This window comes from Uloborus diversus, chromosome 5, assembly GCF_026930045.1.
Source record: "Uloborus diversus isolate 005 chromosome 5, Udiv.v.3.1, whole genome shotgun sequence".
Lineage (NCBI taxonomy): Eukaryota > Metazoa > Arthropoda > Arachnida > Araneae > Uloboridae > Uloborus > Uloborus diversus.
In genome coordinates this window covers 33,921,367-33,948,129 of record NC_072735.1, presented here as the reverse complement: position 1 = coordinate 33,948,129, position 26,763 = coordinate 33,921,367, and the positions used below count along the sequence as shown (strand labels likewise).

At 32.9% G+C, this 26,763-nt stretch overlaps 1 protein-coding gene across 2 annotated transcripts in view; it reads right to left on the bottom strand.

Moving 5' to 3' along the window:
* LOC129223381 (calmodulin-like) overlaps positions 1–26,763 on the bottom strand; it is a 311,700-nt gene that overhangs the window by 165,181 nt on the left and 119,756 nt on the right. For both annotated transcript variants that reach the window (XM_054857962.1, XM_054857961.1), the window contains exon 2: positions 13,044–13,077. In XM_054857962.1, coding sequence (XP_054713937.1) covers positions 13,044–13,077 — 34 coding nt within the window. The remainder of the gene's footprint in view (positions 1–13,043; positions 13,078–26,763) is intronic.

The window sequence follows — 26,763 nt, the reverse complement described above, 5'->3', positions numbered from 1 at the left end:
GCTTCGTCAAAATAAATTACGGAGTAAGGCAAGTAGGAGGAAAATGTATTTTAATATGTTGTAAAATGTGCACGCACATTGATCGTAGTGAAAAATATTTCAATAAATGAGTGCAGAAAGGTTTAGTCGCATTTACTTTGTGTTTTAAAATCTTAATTTCGGAAGCATCTAGACTAAAAGCATGAATAATGTTTTGCAAAAGCTATGCAAAAGCTATTTTAATATCACGTTACGTTTTAATGTTTGAGAACAATGATAAAAGTTATGCAGTTTTTGAAATATGTGGCACGCTGTACCGAAATCCCCTTATATTGATTCGAGTTGCTAAATAATATTCGTACCCCGTCTCCAAATTCCTTGCTTTTAGCCATATTGCCAACAGTAGTACAATCGTAGTACCTTATTTGCAATCATAGAACGGTTTGTAAATTCTATAGCCCACTGTTGTTATGGAATTTACAAACGTCTAGTTAAGATGAGTCAATCTGAATGAGGGGAATAAGTAAAAAATTGATGCGCTTGTTTCGCTCCTTTTCATGTCACTCTGCTTAACACACTTTTGTAAAAGCTGGCATCCCTGAAAACTAATAGATGCGTCCATTTCCGCCTGCAAACCGGGTGTTAGAATTTCCATCTCATCAGTGGTCAGAATGTATGTGAATTTACACAGTAATCTTACTATGCGGTCTCCGTGTTATCCGGTCTAGTAAGAAAAGAAGGAATGTTTGAAGCGCCTGTGTGCTATGTGCTAGAGATGAGTTCGGGTTCATTTTTGAGAGCCCAGATGATATTGTCTCGGACCAAATTCCGAGCCCGGAGGAAACTTCCTTGTATCAAAAACCGAGCCTTCTACAGTCTGACATGTTTTAATGAAATGTTAGTCTCAGCCGTTGTTTTACAACAGCTAAATCTGGGTAATTGCAACTGAGATTGGTTCAAAATGCTTTTTTTATCTCTCTGTTAATGAAAAATTATGTTAAATATTCTTCAATAACAGAAGTTTCTAAATTTTCTCAAAATGCTCCATTTCAATTACATGTATGACATACAAAATATTTGAAAAAACACATACACACACACATTATAAATAAGCATTAATTTTTTTTTTGGTTACACATTCACATTGATTGAAATGATTTAAATGTTCGGTTTTTTTTTCTTCTTATAGCATGATAATGTTTTTTTTTTTTTTTTTGCTTGGAATTAGTTTGGATATTGACGATTGAATATCTTAGCTTAAGTCCGAGCCCGAAACCAATTTTTTGTTCTAGAGCCCCAGGTTCGGTCTGCTGAGCCCGGGCTGAGCCCGTCTCATCTCTACTATGTGCCCCTTGCTCACCTTTTGCATAGGTGGCAATGAGAAGCAAAGGGGCGTTAGTGTTAAAAATAAAAAATTAGAGCTAACCAAATAAAAAAAAAAAAAAAAAAGAAATGGTGGGGAAAACCTCTCCTTTGTTCTGGGGCCAGAGGTAGTACTAAGTAGCCATGGAAAGCGCTGCGATAATGTAACATTTAGAAAAATGTTAGAAAGGCGTCATATTAGGCGATTAATAGTCATATTCGGCGCAATGATAAGACGTTGTTTTCTGTCTTTTGGTAATTCCGGCGAACAGCGCGTGCTCATAGTGTGCAGCATATGCAGCACTGGATCATATCCTCCACCCGATCCTATGGTATATCCATAAATGATTAGGGCTCCTAATAATGCGATCATGACCTTGTTGGGTTACAATCTACTTTTCTAGGGTTATGAAATCACAGGGCAAAATGACGGTACACAGCAACATTTTTCTTTTTTGAGTTACTCAACCGCGTAAGTTAGGCTGTCTAGAACGTTTAATAACTGTAATATTCTAGTAAACTACAGTGAACCATACATATATGCATTAAAAAAAAAAGGTTTACTGTAAAATAAGATTATGCGAATTTCACAAAATTCTTTTGTAATAACTATTGCTACCCTTCTCCAGTTCATAACAAACTGATTGTTGATAATATTTATCATCAGTTAGACTTAATAATGACGATAAAAGCACGATCGAACCAACTTTTGCTAGAACATTGAAAAAAAAAGGGGGGGGGGGTCGTATTTGTATACATAGCCTTATTTGAAGCACCCACCTTAATACTTGTTTGAATCCTTCATATGCCACCTCGCCCTCCTTAGAGATCTTTTGTCTCAATATGTTCTCAACTGTTTTGTGGGTCGTTCTGCACTTTTTTGAGTAGTACCTGTTACATTTATTAGTACATTTTAGTAGCCCCCTTCTTTGAAATATTGGCCTACAAATGTAAAATGATTCATTTAAGACAAAAATCAAAATTAATTATCATAAATACATTAATTATAACAGTAATGTATTTTTAATAATTAGTTGGCTGTATCTTAATTTTGGACGAAAAGAGTTTATCAATTCCTTAATTTTTTTGATAAACTATAAGGTCTTTAATTTATTTTTGAGGGGAGATACGGCGATGACTAACACATGATTTTTATTATGTGTTACTGGCGTTATGTGGAGAAATTATGAGAAACTGAGAGATGGAAATGGATCTCTGACGTGTATGCAGACATAGGCACGAAAACTAGTCAGCCAGTTTTCAGATTTAACATCCAATGACGAAAAGAAAAACCAACACACCTTCTATTAACTCATTTGAAAAACATGAATAATATTTCAAATGCAAGAAAGACTTAAGAAAGATAAATAGTTCAAGAAAGCTATTTAAAAAACATAAAAACTTCGGAACAGCAAAATATGAATGTGTAATGAACATAAAATGCAAACATAGAGCGAAATCCCCTGATCGTATATTTGATTTAATGTTTTAGAAAGTTCGCCAATCGATTTCAGTTGCTCCGTGCCGATGTCATCGATATATCTTACAAAACCATTAGTAATAAATGATATCTGTTATGTGCTTCGACAAACGTTATTGTAATCGATCTCCTCAGAAATGAAAAGAATAGAATTGTATCTCAACACGGTAAATAGACATTGATACCGTTTTCCTTATTATTTTTACTTTTTATTATTTTTATCGATACCACGCGCTACTATTTATCTTATACAACAGTACTCCGCTAATTTGAAATATTATGAGATATAAGATTTGTTTTTGATACACAATAAATAGTAATGTATGAAGAAGCCTGGAAGGAAATGGAACACTATTAATGATCGGGTATGGTGGTCGAAAAGGGTTTTCGGAAAATGTATTTTCTTAAAATTGCTTTTTTGTTTTGTCGACATCACAATGGTATGTGCAGGATGTTGTAAAATTTGAGACATTAATTTGTTCCGTATTTGATTTTTAGATAAAAATCATTCAATTCCTTCCGACTACTTAAAATTTTGAGATGTCATTTCTTTGATTGATTGAATTTAACATGGATGTTGTTGTCAAAAGTACGCATTGGTTTGTGAACTGAAATATTTTTGTTGCGCAGTTCGTAGCAATATTTAAATCTTGTTTTTTTTTTTTTTTTTTTTTTACTTTCTCAATTTAATGGGGTCCGAAACACGAAAATCGTCAAATTTTGCAATCATTTTTTTATTATATAATTTTTTTCTGCTCTAAAAAGGACGTTTGAATCTTATTTCTATCTTAATTAGAACAAAAGATTATTTTTGTTGCATGCATTTACCTAATATTATTTGTAACTTTAAAACTTTTCTCCATGATGCAATTTTTCCCGATTTTTTGCATTCTAACTCTTATAAGTCAAGAACCGATAAAGATAATGTAATGAAATTCGGAGCAAATCGTTTTCAAACAGTTTGCTTTAGTTTTTATTCGGCAAATTAAAAAAAACGTTTACTTCAAGAAATATGATTTTTTTTAAAAATATAGTATCCTCGAATTTTTCGAAATTTTTCTTCAAATATTTTCTATTTTTTATTGAATTAAATTTTTTTTAATCGCCAAATAAAAATGAAAACTTAGATATTTGGGCATAATTTCTTGAAAAAAAAAATTGAAAATTGACGAAGAATATTTTGCGTTTTAGCGATTTATAGCAACCCTAAAAAATTAATTAAATTTAAATATTTTTTTTAAATATTTATGTTATGACTTTGCTTATTAAACAGATGGTGAATCAGTGCAAAAAATTTCAGAACTCTCAAATGTTTAATAGTTTTTTTTTTTCAAAATGTGTCCCGGACTCCCTTAAAGTTCAACTTTTTTTTAAAATTATGTTTCTCATTTTGCCTTCCTCCCCCCCTTTTTAAGCCAAGCATTTAAATTCTCAAACACCAAGCTATTGATACGCATAAGATGCTCGCATCTCCCTTCCTCCTCCTTTTTTAATTTCCATGCAAATACTTCTTTTTTAATGCCTGTTTCGTATTTTGAAGATAAGATGTATTTTATGTAGTTTTTGTGCCACACTATTATTGGAAAAAAAAAATCGTTGATTCCTATGGTAAACTTTAGGGTCGTTAATTTATTTTTTAGGTGGAGATACGGCGATGACTAGCAAATGATTTTTTAATGACTTTTTTTTTTTTTTTCGTTTCATTTAGTCGCCCTTTGACCATTGGCGATCGCTAATTTTGACCTTTTCCCCCTTTAGCTATTAATAATGTTTCTTCTGACATAACAAATTTCACCATAGTCATTAGGACATATTTTGCTCCTTACAATTTTCTATTCAACAACAGACTTTTCCACTAATTTTAAATTTTTCTTCAAGCAAAAAGCTGCGCAGATCAAGCAAAAGCTATTCTGAGCAAAATTGTACTTGCCTATATTTTATCGAACAATGCTTAGAGACTAAATTTCTAAATGCTAAATGTAGCATAATGATGACATCATATGAATCAATGATGTAGCAAAGAACCACAATTCTTATTTAAAGAAATGCGAATGGTTGGTTCAACGATTTAGCTTGGGTTGATTTAACCAGGATTTTATTAATTCAGACTCACTCTGAGCGAATCTAAAACACTAAGCATTTTATATCGTCTGAGTACCTTTTCTTGATCAGCCTTGTCACAATGAGTGTTCTGTCATCATTTATCAAGGAAAACACCGATACACAATGCCTACCCACTTCAAGTAATAGTTCTTTAATGTTTCCTACTGATTAATTAACGATTAATGGTTTGTGGAAAAGATATTTTCTCCGAGTGTTAGACAAAGAACTCAAAATTATAGACTGCTTGTTTGATTTATCGGTTTTATCGGGCTCAAGAGACTTTGCATCAGATTCATAATTACGTCGATTATGATGTTGTTAATCGAAGAATAAAAGACGCGATGTTATTTTGAGAATTTGCCGCGCCTCAAGCATGTCCATCCTTGCAAATGATCTCTTGTTTTTATCTCCCGGAAAATATAGTTAATATTGGGTTGTTCCTGAGAATATTATTTTTGTTTCAGGTTACAATCCAGGGCCTAATTTCTAAAAATAAAGTGCTGGTGCTCTATAACCTATTACAAAGTTTTTTTTTACACGTGAGAGCATATATTCACATGTTAAAGCATATATATACCGTCTGAATTCTGAAAGTTAAAAAGGAAAAAACGAAGTTTGAGAGCGAGTTCACATAGAAATTAAGCTCTGTTATCCAGGGTTGCCCTTATACAATTCGTTATGCTACTATGGGTAAATAAATGGCAGTATCTGCTGAACTGAATTTTTAAGACAGTTGAAGAAAGAAATTTTGGATTCAATGCTAATAGGAAATTGACGGAATTGGACGTGTTTTTAGTGTCCCCCCCCCCCAGCTGAAACCAAATAGGCAAGCTTGAGCGATAAATCTAACGTTCAATAGATGATAAAAGTGAAAAAAAAATTGAAACATTTTCAGTTACTGCCCTTAATCTACCAGCGGTAGCATATCAGAACGTTGGATTTTATTTTATGGGGAACTGCAATTCAGCATCAGCGCTGTTCTGAGTAGGTAAACAGCAGTATCTGCCAAATTTTTCGATACTTCATTTTTTTGTCGTCTATTTTAGCACCTTTGTTGTACAAACTTGCTTATTATTTGGTTTCCGCTGTGTTTTAAAATACATCTAAAAAGTACATAAATGTAGCATAAAGTATTCGACTTAAGCTCTTACAAGCAAAGTCAATATGTACCCTCGCAGGACTAATAATTGTCCCCTCAAAATCCGAAAGATATAATATTCGTAAAGAAAAAAAATCTCGCAAAATTTATCTTGCGCATTCTTTATATCTTGCCCCGAAAATGTTCGTTGCCTTTGGCGATAAAATTGTAAGTATATAAAAAAAAAATGACTATTCCTACCTTTTCAGAAGTGTTTAGCTTCACTTAGAATATGGGGAAAAAAATGTAAACACAATTAAATGCCAAATGTATTGTGTCAATATTTTAATATAGTCGTGAATTCATTTTGCTTTCTTTACGTATTTATCGATAAATACAAGGAACATTAAACCCACTGCAATTGATTTATTTTATTTAAAAAAAATGCATTTTGCTTTTCTATTGTCCTAGAAAATAGTCAATAATAAAATACGAAAAAAGCATATCAAATCTTATTTGGAAAAATTCAGGCCAAAAATAATATCCCAGCAGGTTTTATGAAACTGCTAGAGTACAATTGGATGCCCATAGTATCATCAATCTTACCATCTTCTATCCCAGTACGAAATATCCGCTGCCAAAAAGTTAAGTTGAAACGATCTTATCACCTGACCAGAAGGCAAGTGAAATCAATGAACAAAGAAAGTTTTTCCTCCCTTCTTTGTGTTTTCGATATCATCTTTCAGATTTCCGATTCTTGCCTTCCCTTTATGTGATCTGCCATCAGGGTCTTAGAATATTGCTGTCAGGATCGCGTTTCCCTTTTGCTTTTGCTGATCTGGAATATCCGGGTCTTTCATCAAAGGGAACATTACGGGATGGGCACGACCACCAAAGTGCGTCAGCGTAAATTGAAGGGTGAATAATTGAGTGAAGTTCATTTCATGAAGATTTTTCTAACAAGCGATCGAGCAACTGGGAGCAATTTCTATAATTCTTTATATTGCTGTAATTACAATTGAGAAGTTTACTTTCAAAACGGATTGTATCCACTTTAGGATATTTTTTTTTTTCGTTTTCAGAATCTTTAATATAAACCCTATCGACCCATAAATTTCTTTCTTCTCAAAGTGGTTTAGATCTACATTACGGGATGGGCACGACCACCAAAGTGCGTCAGCGTAAATTGAAGAGTGAATAATTTAGTGAAGTTCTATTAATGAAGATTTTTCTAACAAGCGATCGAGCAACTGGGTGCGATTTCGATGATTCTTTATATTCTTGTTATTACAATTGGGAAGTTTACTTTCGAAACGGATTGTATCCACTTTAGGATTTTTTTTTTTTTTTCGTTTTCAGAATCTTTAATATATCGACCAATAAATTTCTTTCTTCTCGAAGTGGTTTATATCTGCTGTTAAAATATACGTAAACATTGGTTTTCCCACTTAAACGGTGTATATCCATAACCTTATTTCTCGCCAGGTATTTTACTGCACAGTGGAACTTATCCCTTATTCGCCGGTATCCACTCATTCACTTTCATATTAGGTAAAAGGGCACATACTCAAACTTGAATTTTCCACTTCTAATTCAAAATTACTTCACAAATAAAACAGTGGAGCGAATCATTGCCTGAGCATTTCCAATCAAGCAGTGGTTAGAAAAACTACATTTTTTTCGCAGCAAACTACAACTACTTTGTTACAAATGTAGTTAACTACAACTACAACTATTTTTTTCGAAACTATTTTTTTCGTTATAGTTCGAAATTTTTTCGAACTATAAACTACTTTTGAAACGTAGTCGCTACTTCGCTACTTTTTAAAAAATAGAGAAATAAAAAAGCATACACACTAGGGTGTCCCACAAAAAATGTAAGTCGGATTTTCAAGTCGCATGCCCTCTTATATTTTTCCTCTTATGTCAAAAAAGTGTGAAAAAAAAAAAAGTTTCATATTTTATGAACAACGGCAACCCGTGCTAACTTGTGTCTGAAAGTATGGACCAGCACTTGTAATACTAGGCCAAATGAAAAAAAAAAACTTTTCTGAGAAACTCGAAGCTTCTGCTGATAAAACGTTGACCTAAACCCCACATATACCACAAGAATATTTATTCAAATAAAAAAAACATTTAAATATAATTTTACCAAAAATTCATATTTTTTTCCAAAAAATTGTTTTTTTTTCTATTTATCCTCAAAAACATTATACATAAGTTTAAATAAAATATGAAATTCAAAAATTATAACAAACACATTTTCAGATCAACATTTGCAAATGAATAATAAAAAAATAGTACATTTAAAATTAAAAATTCGACTTAACCTAGGGGGGGAAAACGTATCTTTGAATACTATGTGGGAGAAAAAAATTGCAGGAATTGAAATGTAGCGTGACATGTGACAAAAGGGAAGAATGGGTATGATGAAGTGTGACATTTGGTGGCCAGGAGAGGGGGGAGGGTCAAAATGTGAAAAAAAAAAGTGCGACATCATTTGTGGACAGCCCTTAATTGCCTTCGAAATTTGAAATTATGCTTTTTCTCGAATTAGTGATTAGCTATATGTTACTTATTCATATACAGTTCTTTTCCTTGACATATGAAAATAAGAAATGAAATAGCTGTGTTAACACTTTACAAGACATATTTTTTTTCAACACTCTTAATTCCCTCTCTCCGCTGTCACAGAAATACACATTTTTCATACAAACGGGAAAATTTAAATTGCAGCACTCGTGCTATTAGTTTCATTTGTTAGAACTTATATATATGCAAATTTAAAACCAAAAAATTAAAATACTCTTTATATTTTAGCACTCTTATTGTTATCTCTTCCCCTGAAATTTAAATAAACTTCTGGCAGTTTCGCACGAAAACTTTAGAATATTTCCTTTCTGTCTTCTATCCTGGAGAGGTTGAAAACGAAAAAGAATCTCCTTCTTTCGGGGAGCTCTATCACAATTTCTTCTATTCTTTTGTCAGTCTTGAAGCATTCTATTTCATGCTTCATCAGAGAAAAACTGTTTGAAGAGTGACAAATTTCTAACTTTTATTTCCTACTTTCCGACTTTTACTTTAAAATGAGTTACTAAAAAGCTTCTTCAAATGTAAAAAGAAATTCTTATACATGACGCCCTCGTTCCTTCGCACCTTTAACTGCTACATCTTAGAAGTAAAATGGCAAAGTACATCCAGAGAATTCACACCCTAGGCAGCAGTCATATTTTAAAGTGGAAGGTAAATATTGAATCTCTAGCAGATCTCTTCGAATCTTTCTAGATACATTTAAACACCTTTGTACTCTGTATTTGCTTTAAATTGTATGTTTCGCCAAAAAGCATATTGTTCATCGTTAAGAATGTAAAGAATAAGAAACAAATATTCTTTAAAAAAAATTGAAATGATTTGAAATCATACTACATAGGTCACTTAAAATATTTCCTAAAATTGCAAATTTTGTTTTCTTAATCTTCTTTACCTTTACTAATAAGGTGAAAGTCTCTATGTCCTGAGGATGCCTGGATGTCTGGATTTCTGTGACGCGGATAGCGCTTAGACCGTTAGGCCGATTTTCATGAAATTTGGCCCAAAGTTAGTTTGTAGCTTGGGGGTGTGCACCTTGAAGCGATTTTTCGAAAACTCGATGTGGTTCTTTTTCTATTCCAATTTTAAGAACAAAATTATCATAAGATGGACGAGTAAATTACGAAATTATCTTAACGTGAAACCGTAACATGGGCACAAGCCAATTGACGAGATACGAAATTATCATAACGTGGAACCGTAACATGGGTGCAAAATTGGCGAGACACTGAAATTGCCTTCACGCTGATAGTTAAGTTTATTTCAACTATTATGAAGATACTCTCAGTTTATATGAGAGGTTTCTTGTCTCCAGTTTTCTTACAGTTGTTCTAGACTTAAGATCCCTAACAAAGGTGAAATTGCAGAGCAGAAAAATGAAAAAATACTAAAAGAGGCAAACTTTTTATTTGATGGATTAGAAAAATATTTGGAAGGCGGTAATATAAAAAGGAAACGCTTACGAAACACCGAAGTCAATTTTCATTACTTTTAATAATAAAGGTAGCGAGCACATTATCAGTTTTAACACGGTATTGATCAAGAAATACAACGCGGTCATTAACACAACGAATGTAAAAAGAAATGTTTCGGTTTTAAGAATTTTTTTTACCTTAAAATAAAGCATACAACTGTATTTTAAATAGTGCACAAAGGATTAACTATTGCTAAATCATCAATCATACGAAAAGGTGCATCATCAAATACAAAAGTATTTTTCTCGAGACAAAAGCAAGAGAAATAAGTTAATCAATGTAAAAACTAGAGAAGAAATTCATGTTCCTGAAGTTTCGTCTTGAAACTGATACATTTAAAAAAGTATGTTTACATCAAAATAATCTATAATCCATAAGGTTCAAATTAACGTAATTTTTGGATAAAATTAATGAAATTTTGAGGTTTGTGACAAAACTTTCTGTAGTATTTTCTAAACAATGCGTGCTTTGTTAAAGTTTTTTTCTTCTCATTTTTACAGAAATAACATACAACATCCTCTTCGCTTCATTATCTAACTACAAAATCGCCCGTCTAGGTATGGCAGTTGAAAATTGTTTCTACATTTGAACGAAGCAATTTTCCGTTTGGTGATACTGGGATAGTTGAAATTTTAACCCCAACACCAGTGGATGAACCCTAAACTCCAGTAGATAGCGTTTTATAATTCTTTTAGTTTCTTCGTTTTCCTAAAATGAAAACCAGTAAAACATTTAAGTTACCGAATTGAGTTCAGCCTTGTCACAATAAAGCCTTTCCCTGCATGTCAAACTCTACCAAAACATATTATCAAATTATCACACCGTGGCGCGAGTTTCATTGTTGAAACACGCGGGTTACACCGACAATCGGCTATTATTTATATGAGAAACTTCCGCCAGAAAAAAACTAAAAATGGGATGTGATCTCCCCATTGTAAGAAACGCATGTATTATAGAATGTACGAAAACATCAAAAAAATAAAATAAATAAATAAATAAAAGCATAGGAACCAGCCATCTAAGTAATAGCTCACTCTTGATGATCTTTCAAAATTCGATGAAAATTTAATCAACGAAAATGATCTTGAAGATGTTTAATTAACTCGTTTTATAAAACATAGAAAGAAAACGAAAAATAAGTCCTACGAAAACATTTATCATCCGAGGGGACATTCTTGATTTATGTGTTCGGAAGTCATGAATGAATTTTAAAAAGACATTAATCTGCTTTCAAAAATATTTGCGTAGATGTTGCGTTAAAAGTTATGACACTCATGAACTACTACTGTTAAAATTTGTATTTTGAAGCATTAAAGAATTTTCTACGTTGATGGGGGAAAAAGAAAAAAACTGCATTCAAGTTATCAGTGCTCTTTTGAACAATCTATTATTATTTAAACATTTTGTTAGTCATTCAAAATATGGGTTTACCCTACTTTTCGACGACATTTAAAATTTCCTCCCCCTTAAATATCTCAAATGATGGGTTTAAAACTGAAAAAAAAGGGGGGTGGGTAGGAAATTTTGTGTCGTTGAAAAGTAGGGGGACACCAAAATAAGTGTTGGATCCCGAAAACAAACGAATTTGCAATGTAGTTTTAATTATTGAAAAATGTTTGTTTGCGCCAAATGCTAAAATTTGTTTACTGTTCACATACAGAAAAATATACTGCCTTAGACAAGTAAACGGCAGTATCTATAAACATGTTTTTTTTTTTTTTTTGAGACGTTTGAAAAAAACGATTTTTCGATTCCCCACAAACAATCGTAAAATGAGGAAACTGGACGTTTCTTGCGTGCTTTATTTGCAGCGTAAACCAAATATGCAAGTAATTAAACTAAAGTAAAATAAATGAGAAAAATGCAGAAAGAAAAAAAAACTAGATACTGCTGTTTACCTTCCTAGGACAGTTTAGTTTGCTTGTTATGCTTATGGTTTAGTTTTATTTACAGTTGCAGTTTTAATATTAAGGGTTTACAGTAGATCAATGGGTAATGTTTTAACTGTTTTACGTATATGTAACAGTTTATTTTAAAAGAATTATTCCAATTTAAAAACATCACTTCCGTAGTACTCGTGCAAAAAACAAGGTGCCGTTCCTTCTGACATCCTCTCTGCATCACAAATTTAGTCGCTACAGTTAGCTCGAAAATTTTATCCCAAATCTGTTGCTATATTTAGATACTTGAAGCTGGTGTTTTATTATTTTTTTAAGCATTTTTAGATATTTCAGGGTGCTATGCTATCAATCAACAATATCTACTTCCCATGCATTCCCTTTTCAAATCAACAACACTTGTTTGACGTTCTTTCTGACAGCTTCTCTGCATCACAAATTTAGTCGCTATAGTGAGCTCGAAAATTTTATCCTAAATTTGTTGCATCATTTGGATACTTGAAAGTAATGATTTTGTCATTTTATTTGAACATTTTTTAGATATTTCACTGTTTTATGCCATCAATCAACTCAGATCAAGTATCTACTCAATCAAGTATCTACTTCCCATGCATTCCCTCCACAAATCAAACTCAAATCCGTACACTAGTTTAATGTTCTTTCTGAAATCTTCCCTCCGTCACAAATTTAGTCACTACAGTTAGCTCGAAATTTTTATCCCAAATTTGTTGCTACATTTGGATACTTCAAACTGGTGGTTTTGCTATAGCATTTTTAAAATATTTCAGGGTGCTATGTTATCAATCAAAAATATCTACTTCCCGAGCATTCCCTCCTCAAATCAGTACACTAGTTCTTAGTATAATTTCATAATTTCTTGTCGATTTGGAAATTAAAGATTTCTCATGTGTGCAAAACACTTCAAAATACTTCCATAAAAATATTTTCTTATTTTGTTATTTGAAATTTTTCAACAAAAATATTTTTAAGAAAAAAGAACTGACATTTTTTCTTCGATCTCAGTGAAATTAAAATTTACTTGATACAAGCAAGAGGGGATAAAATTATTTTCCACTTACCGGCAATTTGCTCGTCTGACAGGCCGTACTCTGCCTGTAACAAAATGAAAATAGATTAATTTTTTCATTTCAGTATGTCATACTAATTTGAATCGCAACAAAGCAAAACAATATATTTCAATATTTCAAAACTGTTAGGCATAATTAATTTTTCAGAGACTTGTCAGTGTCATGGCTTGGATTTAGTTGATTTGAGCAATGGCTTTTTAAGCGTTAAAAATTCTGTAAATGCTTACAGTTTGAAAAGTATCTCTTGCGGTGATAATTCATTATTCGAATGTTCCATGATTCTCTCAAAGCATTTTTCTACTCTAGTGGAATCTTAATTAGGCAATTTAGCTCTGATAACTTTTTATCAATACTTTTGAACTAATGAAATTCATGGCTTAAGTGTTCAACACGTATTTCATTTCCTGATAGTTAAATGTATGCTTTCTTTTTTTTTTTTTTTTTTTTTTTGCATTTATTCCCAGAACAGAATTTACCATTTAAGTATCATTTGGAGTTCGAACAGTAAATGAGAAACAGCTTTGTCTACAGCAGTAGAGCCCATTTTGTTTCGAGAGGCACCTCATATTAGGTTGAATATCGCGGGCTAAAAATATATGAAATTAAAATATGTTTTCATTTTTTCTGGATACGATGGAGAAAAAAAGGAAAGAAAATTAAAACAAAGAATTGTGCGTGGTTTTTTTTTTTTTTTTTTTTAATATCAAATCCTACATATCTATTTTATTATTTCACTTTGTTGTTCTCATAATTATATGGTTATTTTATTATTGCACATTGTTGTTATCATTCCTACATGCCTATTATATTTTTACTTTGTCGTGATTATATCTATACTGTTAAAACTAAAGGATGCATTCGGCACTTTTCAGGGGAGAAACGCTTGTACACCAGCGACACCCAATACGGAGCCGAATTGGCACCTCTAAATAGGGTGAAAGTGAAAAACAGGCACCTTTTAAAAAATAGGCAGCCGGGGTGAAAAAAAAGGAACCTTCAGAGAGAGAAATGACACCCTTACTGTAGATCCTCCTCCCCCCTCCCCCGTATTGTGTCCGTTTTTGAATACAGTTGTGTGTGTTTTTTTTTTTTTTTTTAATAGTTTTCTTTTGATTTATGATAGTCTACGTTTTGGACATTTTTCACATTGAACTCAGTACTGGAAATGATTAAAATTTGTAATTACAGCATTTGATCATGTTTCAGAGTTTTCAACATAGTTAAGAAGTGCTCATTCCTTTAATTTATCTGATAGTGCTCTAACTCAGTGTTTCTGGTGTTGGTCTCTTTTGACCCACGGGCCGGTAAAAGCAAATGAAAAACTCTTCGGACCAATGAAATCTTAATCGTTTTCTTAAAAATTCATAAAATAAATAATAATAATAATAACTCGGGGGCTGTTAAAAACGTGTGAAAAAAGTCGGCGTTCTGATGAGTTTTTTTTTTATTTAAAAAGTAACGTTAAAAGTTAATATAATAATAAATATCTACTCCTCACTTGGTATCAAAGAGCTGTCACAAATATGTTATAATTTAAAGACGAGTAATTATTTAAATAATGTGAGAAATTATACATTTACTCAAACCTGACCCGTGTCGAAAATGAAGTATAGAGGTACTTATGAATTATTTACACGAAGAGCCAAAAAATATTCTGGGATATTAAAGTTACGGATAAACAAAATCGTTTCATAAACGTTATTTAAGAGTTACAAAATAAAATGCACAAGAAGTTTTTCCATAGTTTAAAAACCAAAAGAAACTTCTAACGCTATCAAGACATTAACCGCTAACAGGAAATGATTCAAACACTTGAATGAAAAAGGAAGAAAAAAAAAAGCCAGACGGAGAAAGATTTTTTTTTTTTTTTTTGCTGTTTACGTTTTCGCTTGCTAAGTCTGTTATATCCTACGAAGCACAAGAATCATTTTTGTTCTGGTCCTCACTTGTTGATTATTGAAAATTTTAGCTGGTTATTTTGGTGATTAAATGCTGCTTATCGAGTACTCAAGAAAATAATGATAGATATTTTCGGTAACGTTTTGAATAGTGGAAATTTCACGACAGTAACAATAAACTGAACCTAAACGATAGTAACGGTAACTGAAAAGCAGTAAATGCCCTTTTAAATACTTTTAACTATGCTTGAAAGCCCTAAAAGCTACAAAATGATCAAAAACTGTACTTACTTGTTATTTCGGATAATTAATCCTAGAAAAGTTGTGTTTTAATCCAATAGTGTACTTCATTCAATGTGAAAGACACATAAATGCAACCACCATTTGTCCGCCATATTGAAGTGGTTGAATGCATGTCTAAGACAAAAGCGCATGCGCAGCAAGTCTTTCTGTGATTGCATGTTCTTTTGGCTCCTCTGCTCTATTTCCTGGCCAGTATTGTACCTTATGGTACCATGCTTTCACCTTAGGGGGAATATATTCACTCGTCTGGAACCCCTGGTTATAACAGTGTATTTTATTATTGCACATTGTTGTTATCGTTTTTGCAAATCTATTTTATAATTGCACTTAGTTGTTATTGTTCTTACAAGCCTATTTTATTGTTGCACTGTGTTTTTATCATTCCTATATGCCTATTTTATTTCACTTTTGCTTTCAGTCATTCCTACAAGTTTTTTAATATTGCTGTTTGCCTAACGTGCCTATTTTTTATTGCTAAGTTTCCAGTTGTTTTTTTAAAACGAATTTTTTACTATTTGGCTTCACATGTGCAACAACCATTCTTAATACTGAATGAAGGTGGTTGTCTGTTTCGGAACATTCCAGATTATAGTTTTGGACTTGTAACAAAGAACATAGCAACAGAATATGATCAGAATCACGAGCCCCAAATGGCCGCGATTCTGATTTGGCATCACTAGTAATTTCTAGTTTAAGGTTCTAGTTATTTTCTTGAGACACAGTAAATGTTTGCTGCAGCGATTGACACGTGTTTAAAACAATTTTTAAAGATCGGAAATTAAATTGCCTTCAAAATATTTTTTGACTAATTTAATTACATATCAAAAATTCAAATTGAAACTAAAAAAGAAATATTTTGAAGGAATTGCATTTAATTTTTACAGACAAAAGTTAGCCAACCTGCACCAAAATTAACAAATCTTTGCAATTTAAAAGTTATACTTTATTTGAATCGGCCATTAGGTTTTTTCAACGAAGAAACTGAACGATTTTGACATGAATTCAAACACAAAACTAGTATGAAACTTCATGCTAGTTCAAAACAGCAATACAAATTTTAAACGAAAAAGCAAAACCATTCAAATACTGGGTCTGTGAATGGTTAGTAGCCAATACGCGCAGTCTCACTTGAAAGGAAAAATTCTACTCATTCAACTTGCTTAGTAATATTCTTCGAGTTAAACGCTTCTGCAGTTGCATTACTACACATTAACAATTTTCAGATCGAGGTCCAGCATCAAATTGGTAACAATATCTCTTATCTCTTTGTAAAGCTTCATTTCTAAATTAATAATTCAGAATTTTACGACCAATATAAAAAAAAGCAAGTAAGTAAATATTTCTGGCCAAAAATTATCGTTATCAGTCTTTTTACTCCCCTTTACAAAAAAGGAAGTATTGTATTCGCGAAAAAAATTTCCCCCAAAAACCGGTCTTTATTTCCATTTTTTTTTTTTTTTTTCCGACCCGACCACACGTGGATATATGCCTAGGAACGAACAGAGACCAGAAATATCCATTTTGACGACCCCCGAGTTAATTACAACGAATTTTCTCGTGACGTCTGTATGTAGGGTAGGTGGGGGTAAAGCCCCGCGTGGGGTAAAAACCCGCACCGACATTTTAACTTGATCACCTTGGAGTAAGAAATTTACGTCTAGGTAGTGTGTTTGTCCTATGGAAACCTATAAATCAATGAAATTTTGTCCTGACTAGGCACTCCAGAGACGAGAAAGGGGAATAAGTCTGTTTTTTACTCTACTTTGATCTAACTTTTATAATATATTATTTGAACATTGTAAAATGTAGAATTTGAAAAGAAGAATCAATGAGTTACACGTTAGTTAATACTGGTATATTAAATCTTCACCTTCGCGTGAAAATAGTTATTCTAATGGCTGCTTAAAAGCAACATGGTGCGTTTTTCAGAAAGTGACAAAATGGGGAAAATCCCCGCAGTTGTTTTGGGGTAAAACCCCGCATCTCCAAAGGTCAAGGATTCTCTCCACTTGGCTTAAAATTGTCTCTTTTTTGAAATATTATTGATATCTTTGTTTAGCATGTGTTTTGTACAGCTTATTCATCTTAAAAAAATAATTGTTGGCGGACATTTACTCATGAAGTTTTAATTTGGATAAGATTTGTTAGGTAAAATCTTACATTCATTTTAATTCAAACGTGCTTTCATTAATGAAATAATTTCTTCTCTTTTTTTTTTTTTTTTGAACATTTACGCACGTTTTTTTTTTTTTTTTTTTTTTTTTTTTTTTTTTTTTTTTTCTTCTAGTACCTACAGAAGAAAAACAAATCAGAACCATGATAAATGTCGAGCTTAATGAAGCACGTACTTAATTGCAGGCATCTCTTCGTTCTGTATGGTAGACATTAAAGTTAGGTTCAAAAATATCGACTGAAGATGTCTCTGAAAAATGTAACAAAAGCTTGGGACTTCGAAGAAGAAACAAATTTCCCTATAATTGAAACTGCAGAGAAGAACTCGAAGCTGATCTCTGCACAATGTGGCCAAGATAACTTCAATGTGACTAGAAGAAGGAGTTTATGTAGAGTTTTTTTTTTTTTTTTACATAAAACATCTACAAATGTACTGAACCTGCAAATGTACTGACGTGAGACACAGGAAGAGTCATTGGAAATGAAGACGTTATAAATAAATTGTCGTAACCTCAGCAGGACACGGTTTCATCTACGACGCAATAACATTTTTAGAAAACTCAACTTAGTGTACTGTTAGCTTAAAGCACTGGGTACTAGATATTCAATTAAATTATAGCTTCAGGCATTTAAATTATTTTTATAATGCGGCTGTCATTTTTTCCCGGGTAATTAATTCTCCTTTTGTGGAGAAAAAAATATTTTTGTGACTAAATTAAAAAAAAAAAAAAGATGAAACGTGTCAGATATTTAAGTTCGGTACTGCTGAATAACAATAAACCAGTGGTTCATGGAGGTTTTTCAAGTGTTTTTATCGAGCAGTCACCCTTTTTATTCACATTCATCTTGAGTGGGGTACAGATCCGCATTGCGGGATTTTACCCTATTTTTGGGGGCAAAACCCCGCAATTTTGTTTTCCCGCTAAATTTTAATTTTCTCAACTATTACTAATCAGACGTAGCTAAAATTTGGAAAGATTATAGGTAACAACCCACGTAATGACTCTAATTTGAAAAAATGGGAAAATATGCCTTTTATTGACCATGGTGGTATAAAAACTGAAAACCGCGGGGCTTTACCCTCACCTACCCTACGTATGTATGTGCGTATGTGTGAATGTATCTCGCATAACTCAAAAACGGTATGTCCTAGAAAGTTGAAATTTGGTACGTGGACTTCTAGCGGGGTCTAGTTGTGCACCTTTAAATTTGGTTGCATTCGAATGTTCCTAAGGGGGTCTTTTGCCCCTTTTTGAGGGGAAATCATTGTTAATTTTGATGTAAACTCAAATTAACATAATTTGTCGGACACGGCGATATATCGCCAGTCTTTTGGTTGCCAAGTTTTGTCGCCAAATTGGCGAAAAATTTGGAGGATTTTTTTTTTTTTTTAAATTTGGTTTCAGTTTGGCCACTGTTGGTAATATTTAGAAAGTAAACAATTGAAAAACTTTAAAATTGCCAATAATGGGGAAATTACATTAAATTGGAGTAAAAGGAAGTCATGTGATGCACACATCAGCTCGTTTCTTTTTGCTAATAGGGACGTTGCTTCGACCATATTGTGACACCAAAATATTACTGATCATAATTAAAGACGAAAATATATTTTCACCTTCCTTTCTTTTTTTAACTTCAAATACTACATTTCCTGAAAATACGGCAATAAATCTTCCAGGCTAGTTAAATGTAACAAGATTACACAATCATGATTAACACACGAATAAACGATTGCTCAATTTTGAAACTAGCTTTAAACAATAAATTACATTACAACATGTGTATCCCCAATAAGATTTTTTGTACTTTATTGAATGCATTATGTTATACAGATAGTCTATCAAAACGTTTCACTTTTTTCGCTTATTTCTAAATGATGTAGGGTGGACCGGGGCGCGAATTTAGAAACACAACCGCGTACGCAGGTCTCACAGATGGCGCTATGATCGATTGGCGAGGAGAAAAGTTCGGGAAGGGATTCATCGCCAACCTTCGAGCCGCACGCGCAAGTCGCGATTGCCGCAGGAATGTTTGCTGCAGGATAAAAATGGACTTATATTGCCTAATAGTACCAAACTTAATTATATCGATAGGCATGAATCAGCTAAAATTGCTTTAGGTCCCAAATGTCCAGCTCCTAATTTTTTTTCTTGACTTAGCTGAAACATCATCTCTGAGATGGAACTTAAAAATGTCATATTAGACAGTGAAGTCAATGAAAGCAGTGACACTCTTGACTATAAAGAAATCAAAAACGAAATACAGGCTCCCTCTATTAGTTCTCAAATTATTAATGCTTCAGCTGAAGATAAGCAGTTATTTGTACACGAATTAAAAATACTAGTGTCATATGAAAATATTGACAAAACAAAATTAACAAAGTTGGCTATTTGATCAATATCATAAGGGCACATAATTGAATCAAAAATTAAATTTAATAAGTAAAATTTTTTCACCCATACGGAAAGGTAGAAAAATAAAACTTAAACCGACATCTATTTCAAGAAAGGAATGCCTAAAGGGTCAAACAGAATCCCCGCAGGAGGACCCTTTAAGTGCAAAGCACAATATAAAGCCAAAAGAAATCGTAATCTAACTCAAAAAATAAATTTTAATAGAAGTAATGCAAAAAGCCATAGCTTTTTGTATTATTATTATATATTTTTTTTTTTTTTAATAAAAGCATGTAGTAATACAATTATTTGTTTCTCCTTTTTAGTAATTTTGCAAAACTCTATAGCTTGTGCACCGAAAAGAACATTTTTCAAACATTTTTTCCCATTTAGAACTACAGATCATAATAAAAACAAAAATATACATGTGTTATGACTTAAAACGTAAACAAATATATTAGATACAAAAGGCAAGCAATGTAAGAAGAATTTTCTAAATCATAATTAACAATTTCTAAAAGCACTTTTTAATAATCTTGCAAGATATATGCAGCATTTAAATCTTTTATGTGCAATTATCACATGGATTTCAATTAAAAATTCAATGGAATTATAAAATTAGCATAATAAATTAAACAATACATTTCTCCCTCTAATTAAATAATCACTTCATTTTTAATACATTCTAAGACAGTTATTTTTCCTTTCTCTCTAAGAACCATTTTGTATGAGATAAAAGGAATATTGTTTTAAGTGTAAATTCTACTAGATGTAGGTTTCTAATTGATATCTATTATTTGAGAGTAGATAAGTTAAGAGAAAAGAACTATTTTATCTTAGATGCACAGAAGGAAAGAATGGGATCCTCATATCATAGGATGCAAGAAACAACTTGCTAATTTTGTTTAAGGTTAACTGCTAATGATATTTGTGTGTGTACACCCTCGACTATGATTTCCAAAGACAATGAACACAAAATTAATTTGGTGACCTGTTCTGCTTATGCTAAAATAATAAAATGTTTTGATATTTATGTACTGATGCACCCAAATTAAATTTAGGGTTATAGTACCTGTACCTCTGAGCTAGACTATCGTTAGTCCATTTTCGCTACTTTTCGAGAGAGAGCGAAAACATTTGTCTGAGGCATAGAAAGGATGGAACTTGCGCTCTTTAAATGCAGCTAAATATTTGTGAAGGAATATCTTTCATAGAATTAGGATCTCATATGTTGACACAGAATGATATTCTACATTCAATGCAATAATAAAGTGAGGATTCCAAATTTTTGGACTCATGTTAGTCTGGCTTTGAGGTGTAAAGTTACGATACAAGATATACGACATACAAGGTGACCAAAGAATATGGAAAAGCTTTGAAAAGGGTCAGAAGGGCATATATAACAGCATCACAGTCCAGATATGCGATATGAAAGAGGTAGCGGGTGACATTGTGTAGGACAGTTAAAACACGAAGGCTTTTTGTTGGTGGGGATTCATAGAGCATGCTGTACTATAGTATAAACATCTCATTACTGTTCAATAGAATGCAATCTGCATCAGCAAAAACAACATGTTCTGCATTTCTTTAGCAGTATTATAGCTCTATGTGCTTTGTAAAATCTCGATGCAGACAGCTTCTCAGTATATTTCTTCGACTACCCAGCAAAGTACCCTCTACAACTTTCAGCCTGTCTCAGCACACCACAGAAAAATACAAGGGAGAGGTACATCCCCACTGGTAAATTTTGAATATTCAAAAAAGTTCAAGAAAGTCCTTTTTAGGCTATCTTTGATGCTAACAGGTCAAGATATGTAGTAAAGGATACGTAATGAAATCAATCGCCCCTCCCTTGAAACATTTGTCCTTGCAACATGCTTTTTATTTTGCAGTGTTCTCAGTGCTCGTTTCAAGCACCCCTTTTTTCCCTTCACACTTCATTCAAAACTTCGAGATAAAAAAATATTCGAGTAATAAGTTTCGAGTTATCGAGACTATATGATATTCTTACAGCCCATTTCTAACCTTGGTGATGATTTTCATTTTATTTACTGTCACTGTGTTTGGTCATTGTCCTATCGAAGTTACTCACAGTCGAGTCTCGATAATTCGCAGAGTTATACACCAGGGGTGCCTACCTAGGCGGGGGGGAGGGGGGTAGTCGTGGCGCAGAGTGCGACATTAAAATTTTTAGGGGGTGGGGGCTGTTTTAAGGGGTATTTTTAACTTTTTTTTTGGGGGGGGGGTCTTCCCGATATTTAGGGGGAGTGCGCCCTTGCTCTTAGGGGATGGGCACCCCTGAATATAACCTTCACCTCAAACTTTTCACTGGTCCCCAAAATCTTGAGAATACTGTAGGAACCTCTTATAACTTGAGCTACCAATAACTCGAAGCTTTCTACCGGTCCCTTGAGACTTCGATTTATCGAGATTTGACTTTACTTAAAGAACAGTAAAAAAAAAAGAAAAAAGAAAGCAGTTTAAAATACAACTAAGGGTTTTAATTCAATCATTTGAGGCTGTTGCTGAAATGTATACGATATACATAACCAGCTGAGTACCTTTAAATACTAATGAAGTATGTCTACAAACTAGATTAAGATTTTCTTTCTTTTTTTTTTGTTGACACCTCAATTATACTTCAATTGCTGAAAATTCTACTTTCAGTTGACACTTTAAACGTTTAAAAACACTACTTTTGATAACCAATCAAGAATTAGAAAATAAATTAATGAAATATCTCCAAATAATTATTTATTGCATACATGCAGTTTAAAACGTGGTTTTGAAGAATTAATTTCTAATGTTAAGCAATTTCCAGTTTAAAAACTGAAACATTCTTGATTTTCATCGCAACGGGAATCCAACCCAGAACTTTCCAATGCAAAGAAGAAATTCCCGGAAGAATATTACAATGTCAATAAAGATATGTCCGCAGGTCAAAAAAAAGCAAATGTTTGTAGCAAAATAACTCATTTTGACACCACATCCATTCAAACGTGGTTTTAAAGAATTTTAATTTCTAATGTTTTGTAATTTTCAGTCGAACAAATTGAAACATTCTTAAGTTTCATCTCAACGACAGTCCAACACAGAACTTTCACATGCAAAGAATAAATTCACAAAAGAATTTTTCAGAAATACAATGTCAATAAAGTTTTGCTCGTAGGTTAAAAAACATCAAAGTTTGTAACAAAAAAAACCGATTTTGACCACACACCCATTCATATCACATAATCAACGAAATACCAGCAACAAAGGTAAAAAAAACAGACATCACATCATTACGCACGCGCAAGTACCTCAAAAGCGAAATCGCTTTCTTGGCGCATTTACGCGAGGAGTCGAACCGCGCCAAATGAAATACGCTCGTAGCGCCATCTGTACGACCTGCGTACGCAGTCGTGTTTCTAAATTCGCGACCGGGGCACGCTTACACGGATTTTTTTCAATGAATTTTCTAATTTTTATGTTTCAATTTAGGAAATATTAGACATGGCGATTTTATGAAGCAGTTGATGGATTTAAAATGGGGTTGTTTCCAAAATTATATAAGTATTTTTTTTTTCTGAAAGACCACGCATAAAAACATAAGATCTGACCATTTTTTAAATAATTTGACTATTTTAATATTTTTGAAAAATTACTTTAATCGGTGCGCTTTCATTGTTTAACGTTTCCGCCGATGACATCACAATGCCATTCACTGTTGCCATTCAGAAGAGCACAATATTTAATTCGCATCTTTACTCACGTGTACTGGCAACGATATGGTTGATAGCAAGCGTAGAGACAATTTTTAATTCGCTGCTTGATTAGCATAACGTGAAAACGCAGTGAAAAATGTGAAAAAGGACATCATTTGCGACGTCATAAAGACCACGGCATGTTTGAAAAATTGGACATTTTAAAAAATTAATTAAAAAACAACCGTTGGGAAAATGAAATAATTTTCTGGGTCCATGTTATTTTTTATTTTTTGCTTATTCTATCAATTTCAGTGACTAAAAATACTATTTTTGACTAAAAGAAACAATCCCATTGGTATAGTCAGTTGTTGCTCAGTTTGTGTTTTTAACCATTAAAAAAATGATTTTCCGTGCAAGTCGGTTGCGTAAACTTGTCCCGGACACGGGGCACGTTTGCGCAAATTTATTTCGACACTTAACGTAGTTCTGTTAGTGTTTTGAACATAATGTCTTACCATCGTTAAAATAAAGCTAATTTATTACGGACTGAATAGTGTATAAAGTAAAAGCTGAACGAGCATGAAGACATCACTACATGATAATAAACTATAAGATACGAATCTGTAACTATATTAAAAAATAAATGTTGATTTTCAAAACTAAAGAGCCTGAAAATACTAAAAAGGTCGAGACAGTTAGGAGCGATAAAAGCGTCAGTGCACGTTTGGAAGCAAAGCATTGGTTTCCTAGGTGGGAATCGCAGACCTTCGGCGTCGCTCCGCGCCGAGAGGAAAACTTGATTCTTCTGCGCATGCGCGCCCGAGCAAAATCGGCGTTGTGAGTGGCACGCCGGAATCACTTGACTTTGATTTCAGCTTCACGCCGAGCAGCGACGTCAAAGCTCGGTGATTTCGCTTCTAGGAAACCAGGGCTTAAGACATGGTAAGTAAAGCGCTTTAATAGTAAGAACGTACGTAAAGGTGCTCCGACGTCAACGAAACTTGCCCCGTTGCAAAGTTAGGATTTATTTTTAACGTGAAAAAAAAAAATTAATAACATTTCAGTTCATACAAGTACAAATCTCAAAAAAGGATACAATTCTGCTACTTTTTATGTCTTTGTTCTTTCATAATTTAGTATTATTTAATTCACAATAAGCTTCAAAACGTTCAGCACAAAGCTTACTCAACTTGGTCAAAAACAGATTATTCTTTCTGCATGCTATACCGAAGCTTGAATGATACTCAAAAACTTATGCGAACTTGTGCTAGAGAGCAGCATCTATCGGTTATGACTGTTGGCTCTCCATTTATAATTTATTTTGAAAAAAGGTCACTGCGTAAACGTGCCCGATCTACCCTAATCGAAAGAATTCATGTGTAGTATGTTGACTCACCAATTTCTTCAAACTTGGAAAACAGGGAAGGAGAAGACTGGGTACAGTGAGACACGAAAATTCAATTGCATTTTTACTATTGAGAAACACAAAAATAAGTTTCTTTCAAGTGGTACAATATTTGTCACTGTAATAAGTATTGTTAAAGTGAATCGAGAAAAAACTACGAATTCACATAAACGAGAGAAAAACTAGCAGATGTGTGCATCACATGACTTCCTTTTACTTCAATTTAATATCATTCCCCCATTGCTGGTAATTTTAATGTGATTCAATAGTTTACTCTCTAAATATCACCAACAGAGGCCACATTAAAACCAGATTTAAAAAAAAAAAAAAAAAAATCGCCAAATTTGTCGTTACGTTGGCGACAAAATTTGGCGACCAAAAGACTGACGATGTATCGCCAAGTGTCTGCCAAATTATATCACCACGTGAGTTTACATCGAAATTAACAATGATTTGCCCCAAAAAGGAGCAAAAGACCGCTTTAGAAACATCCGAGTCCAATTGGTAGGTGCACAACCAGACCTTACTAGGAGTCTACGTACCAAATTTCAATTTTCTAGGACATGCCGTTCTTGAGTTATGCGACATACATATGCACATACATACATACGTCACGAGAAAACTCGTTGTAATTAACTCGGGATTCGTCATTATGAATATTTCGCGAATGTATTCGTTCTTAGGCACTTATCCACGTGTGGTCGAGTCGAAAAAAAAAAAAAAAAACTCAGTATTCATTCAGGGGTGAGTAAAATGTAAATTAAGGTCGATTTTTGAGTGAAAATAAATTTTTTCGCGAATACAATACTTCCTTTTCTGTAAAAGGAAGTAAAAAAAGAACAAAATACAATTTCGTCTCTCTGTTCCTCCAATAAGTGGGAACAGTGAGACACATATTTCCTGAATTAGCAAGCTTTGAAACAATGTAAATATACCTCCGAAAATATGAATGATTGTTGTCGTTTGATTTTGATATGAGCTATTGCCTTTGGCAAAGTAAATTTCATGTTGTCTTGACACACAGTAGTGACATGTACAACGTATTTGTTTGGGACTGAGATCAAATAATTAAGATGATTAAATTTGCTTAAAGTTTCATCTTGTGATGTAGCAATAGATAATAACGGAATGCTTTCATTTTCACCCTTGTCTATCACTTGTACTTCTTTCCTGTCTTTAAGAAAATCTCCAAAATAGCTTATCCCACTTCTTTTTTCCTAGGCATGTTGTAATTTTGAAATGTGGATAAATATTATTACATTTTGCATACTGCAATGTTACAATAAAAGAATAGTTTAACCTGAATAATTACGAAATGAAAATATTCATGTGATATTATATAGCTATAAAAGTCATAATTTCACTTAAGCATCCTTATTTTGTTCGTGCCAGGGCTTTAAAACCTATTTTATTATTATTTGCATGAACAGTCCAGTTGTAATTAAATTCAATTCAATGTACAATTTCTCTATTTTTAATATAAAAGTGCCATGGAAGCAGTGAGCAACGAGTTAATGGTGTCTCACTGTTTGCTCTTTGCAAAATATAAAATCAATAGATGCCATTCTCAAACAACGAAATCATTTTAGTACTAAAATGAACGTTATATAATATACTCATGTAAGATTAATAACACCAGTTCGTAAAGTTTATCAAACAGTTTAGAAACAGTGCAACAAACAATGCAAATATTTTTTTTCGATGGGTTCAAACGATGATGACGCAGTTAAATTTTTACATGATACTTGAAAGTAACCTTTTTTCTGTAATATTGTTCACACTAGGTCGACTTGACTTTAAAAAGTTTTTATCGGGCTGGAAATATCCAAATAGAAAATAAATTGCTGTTTG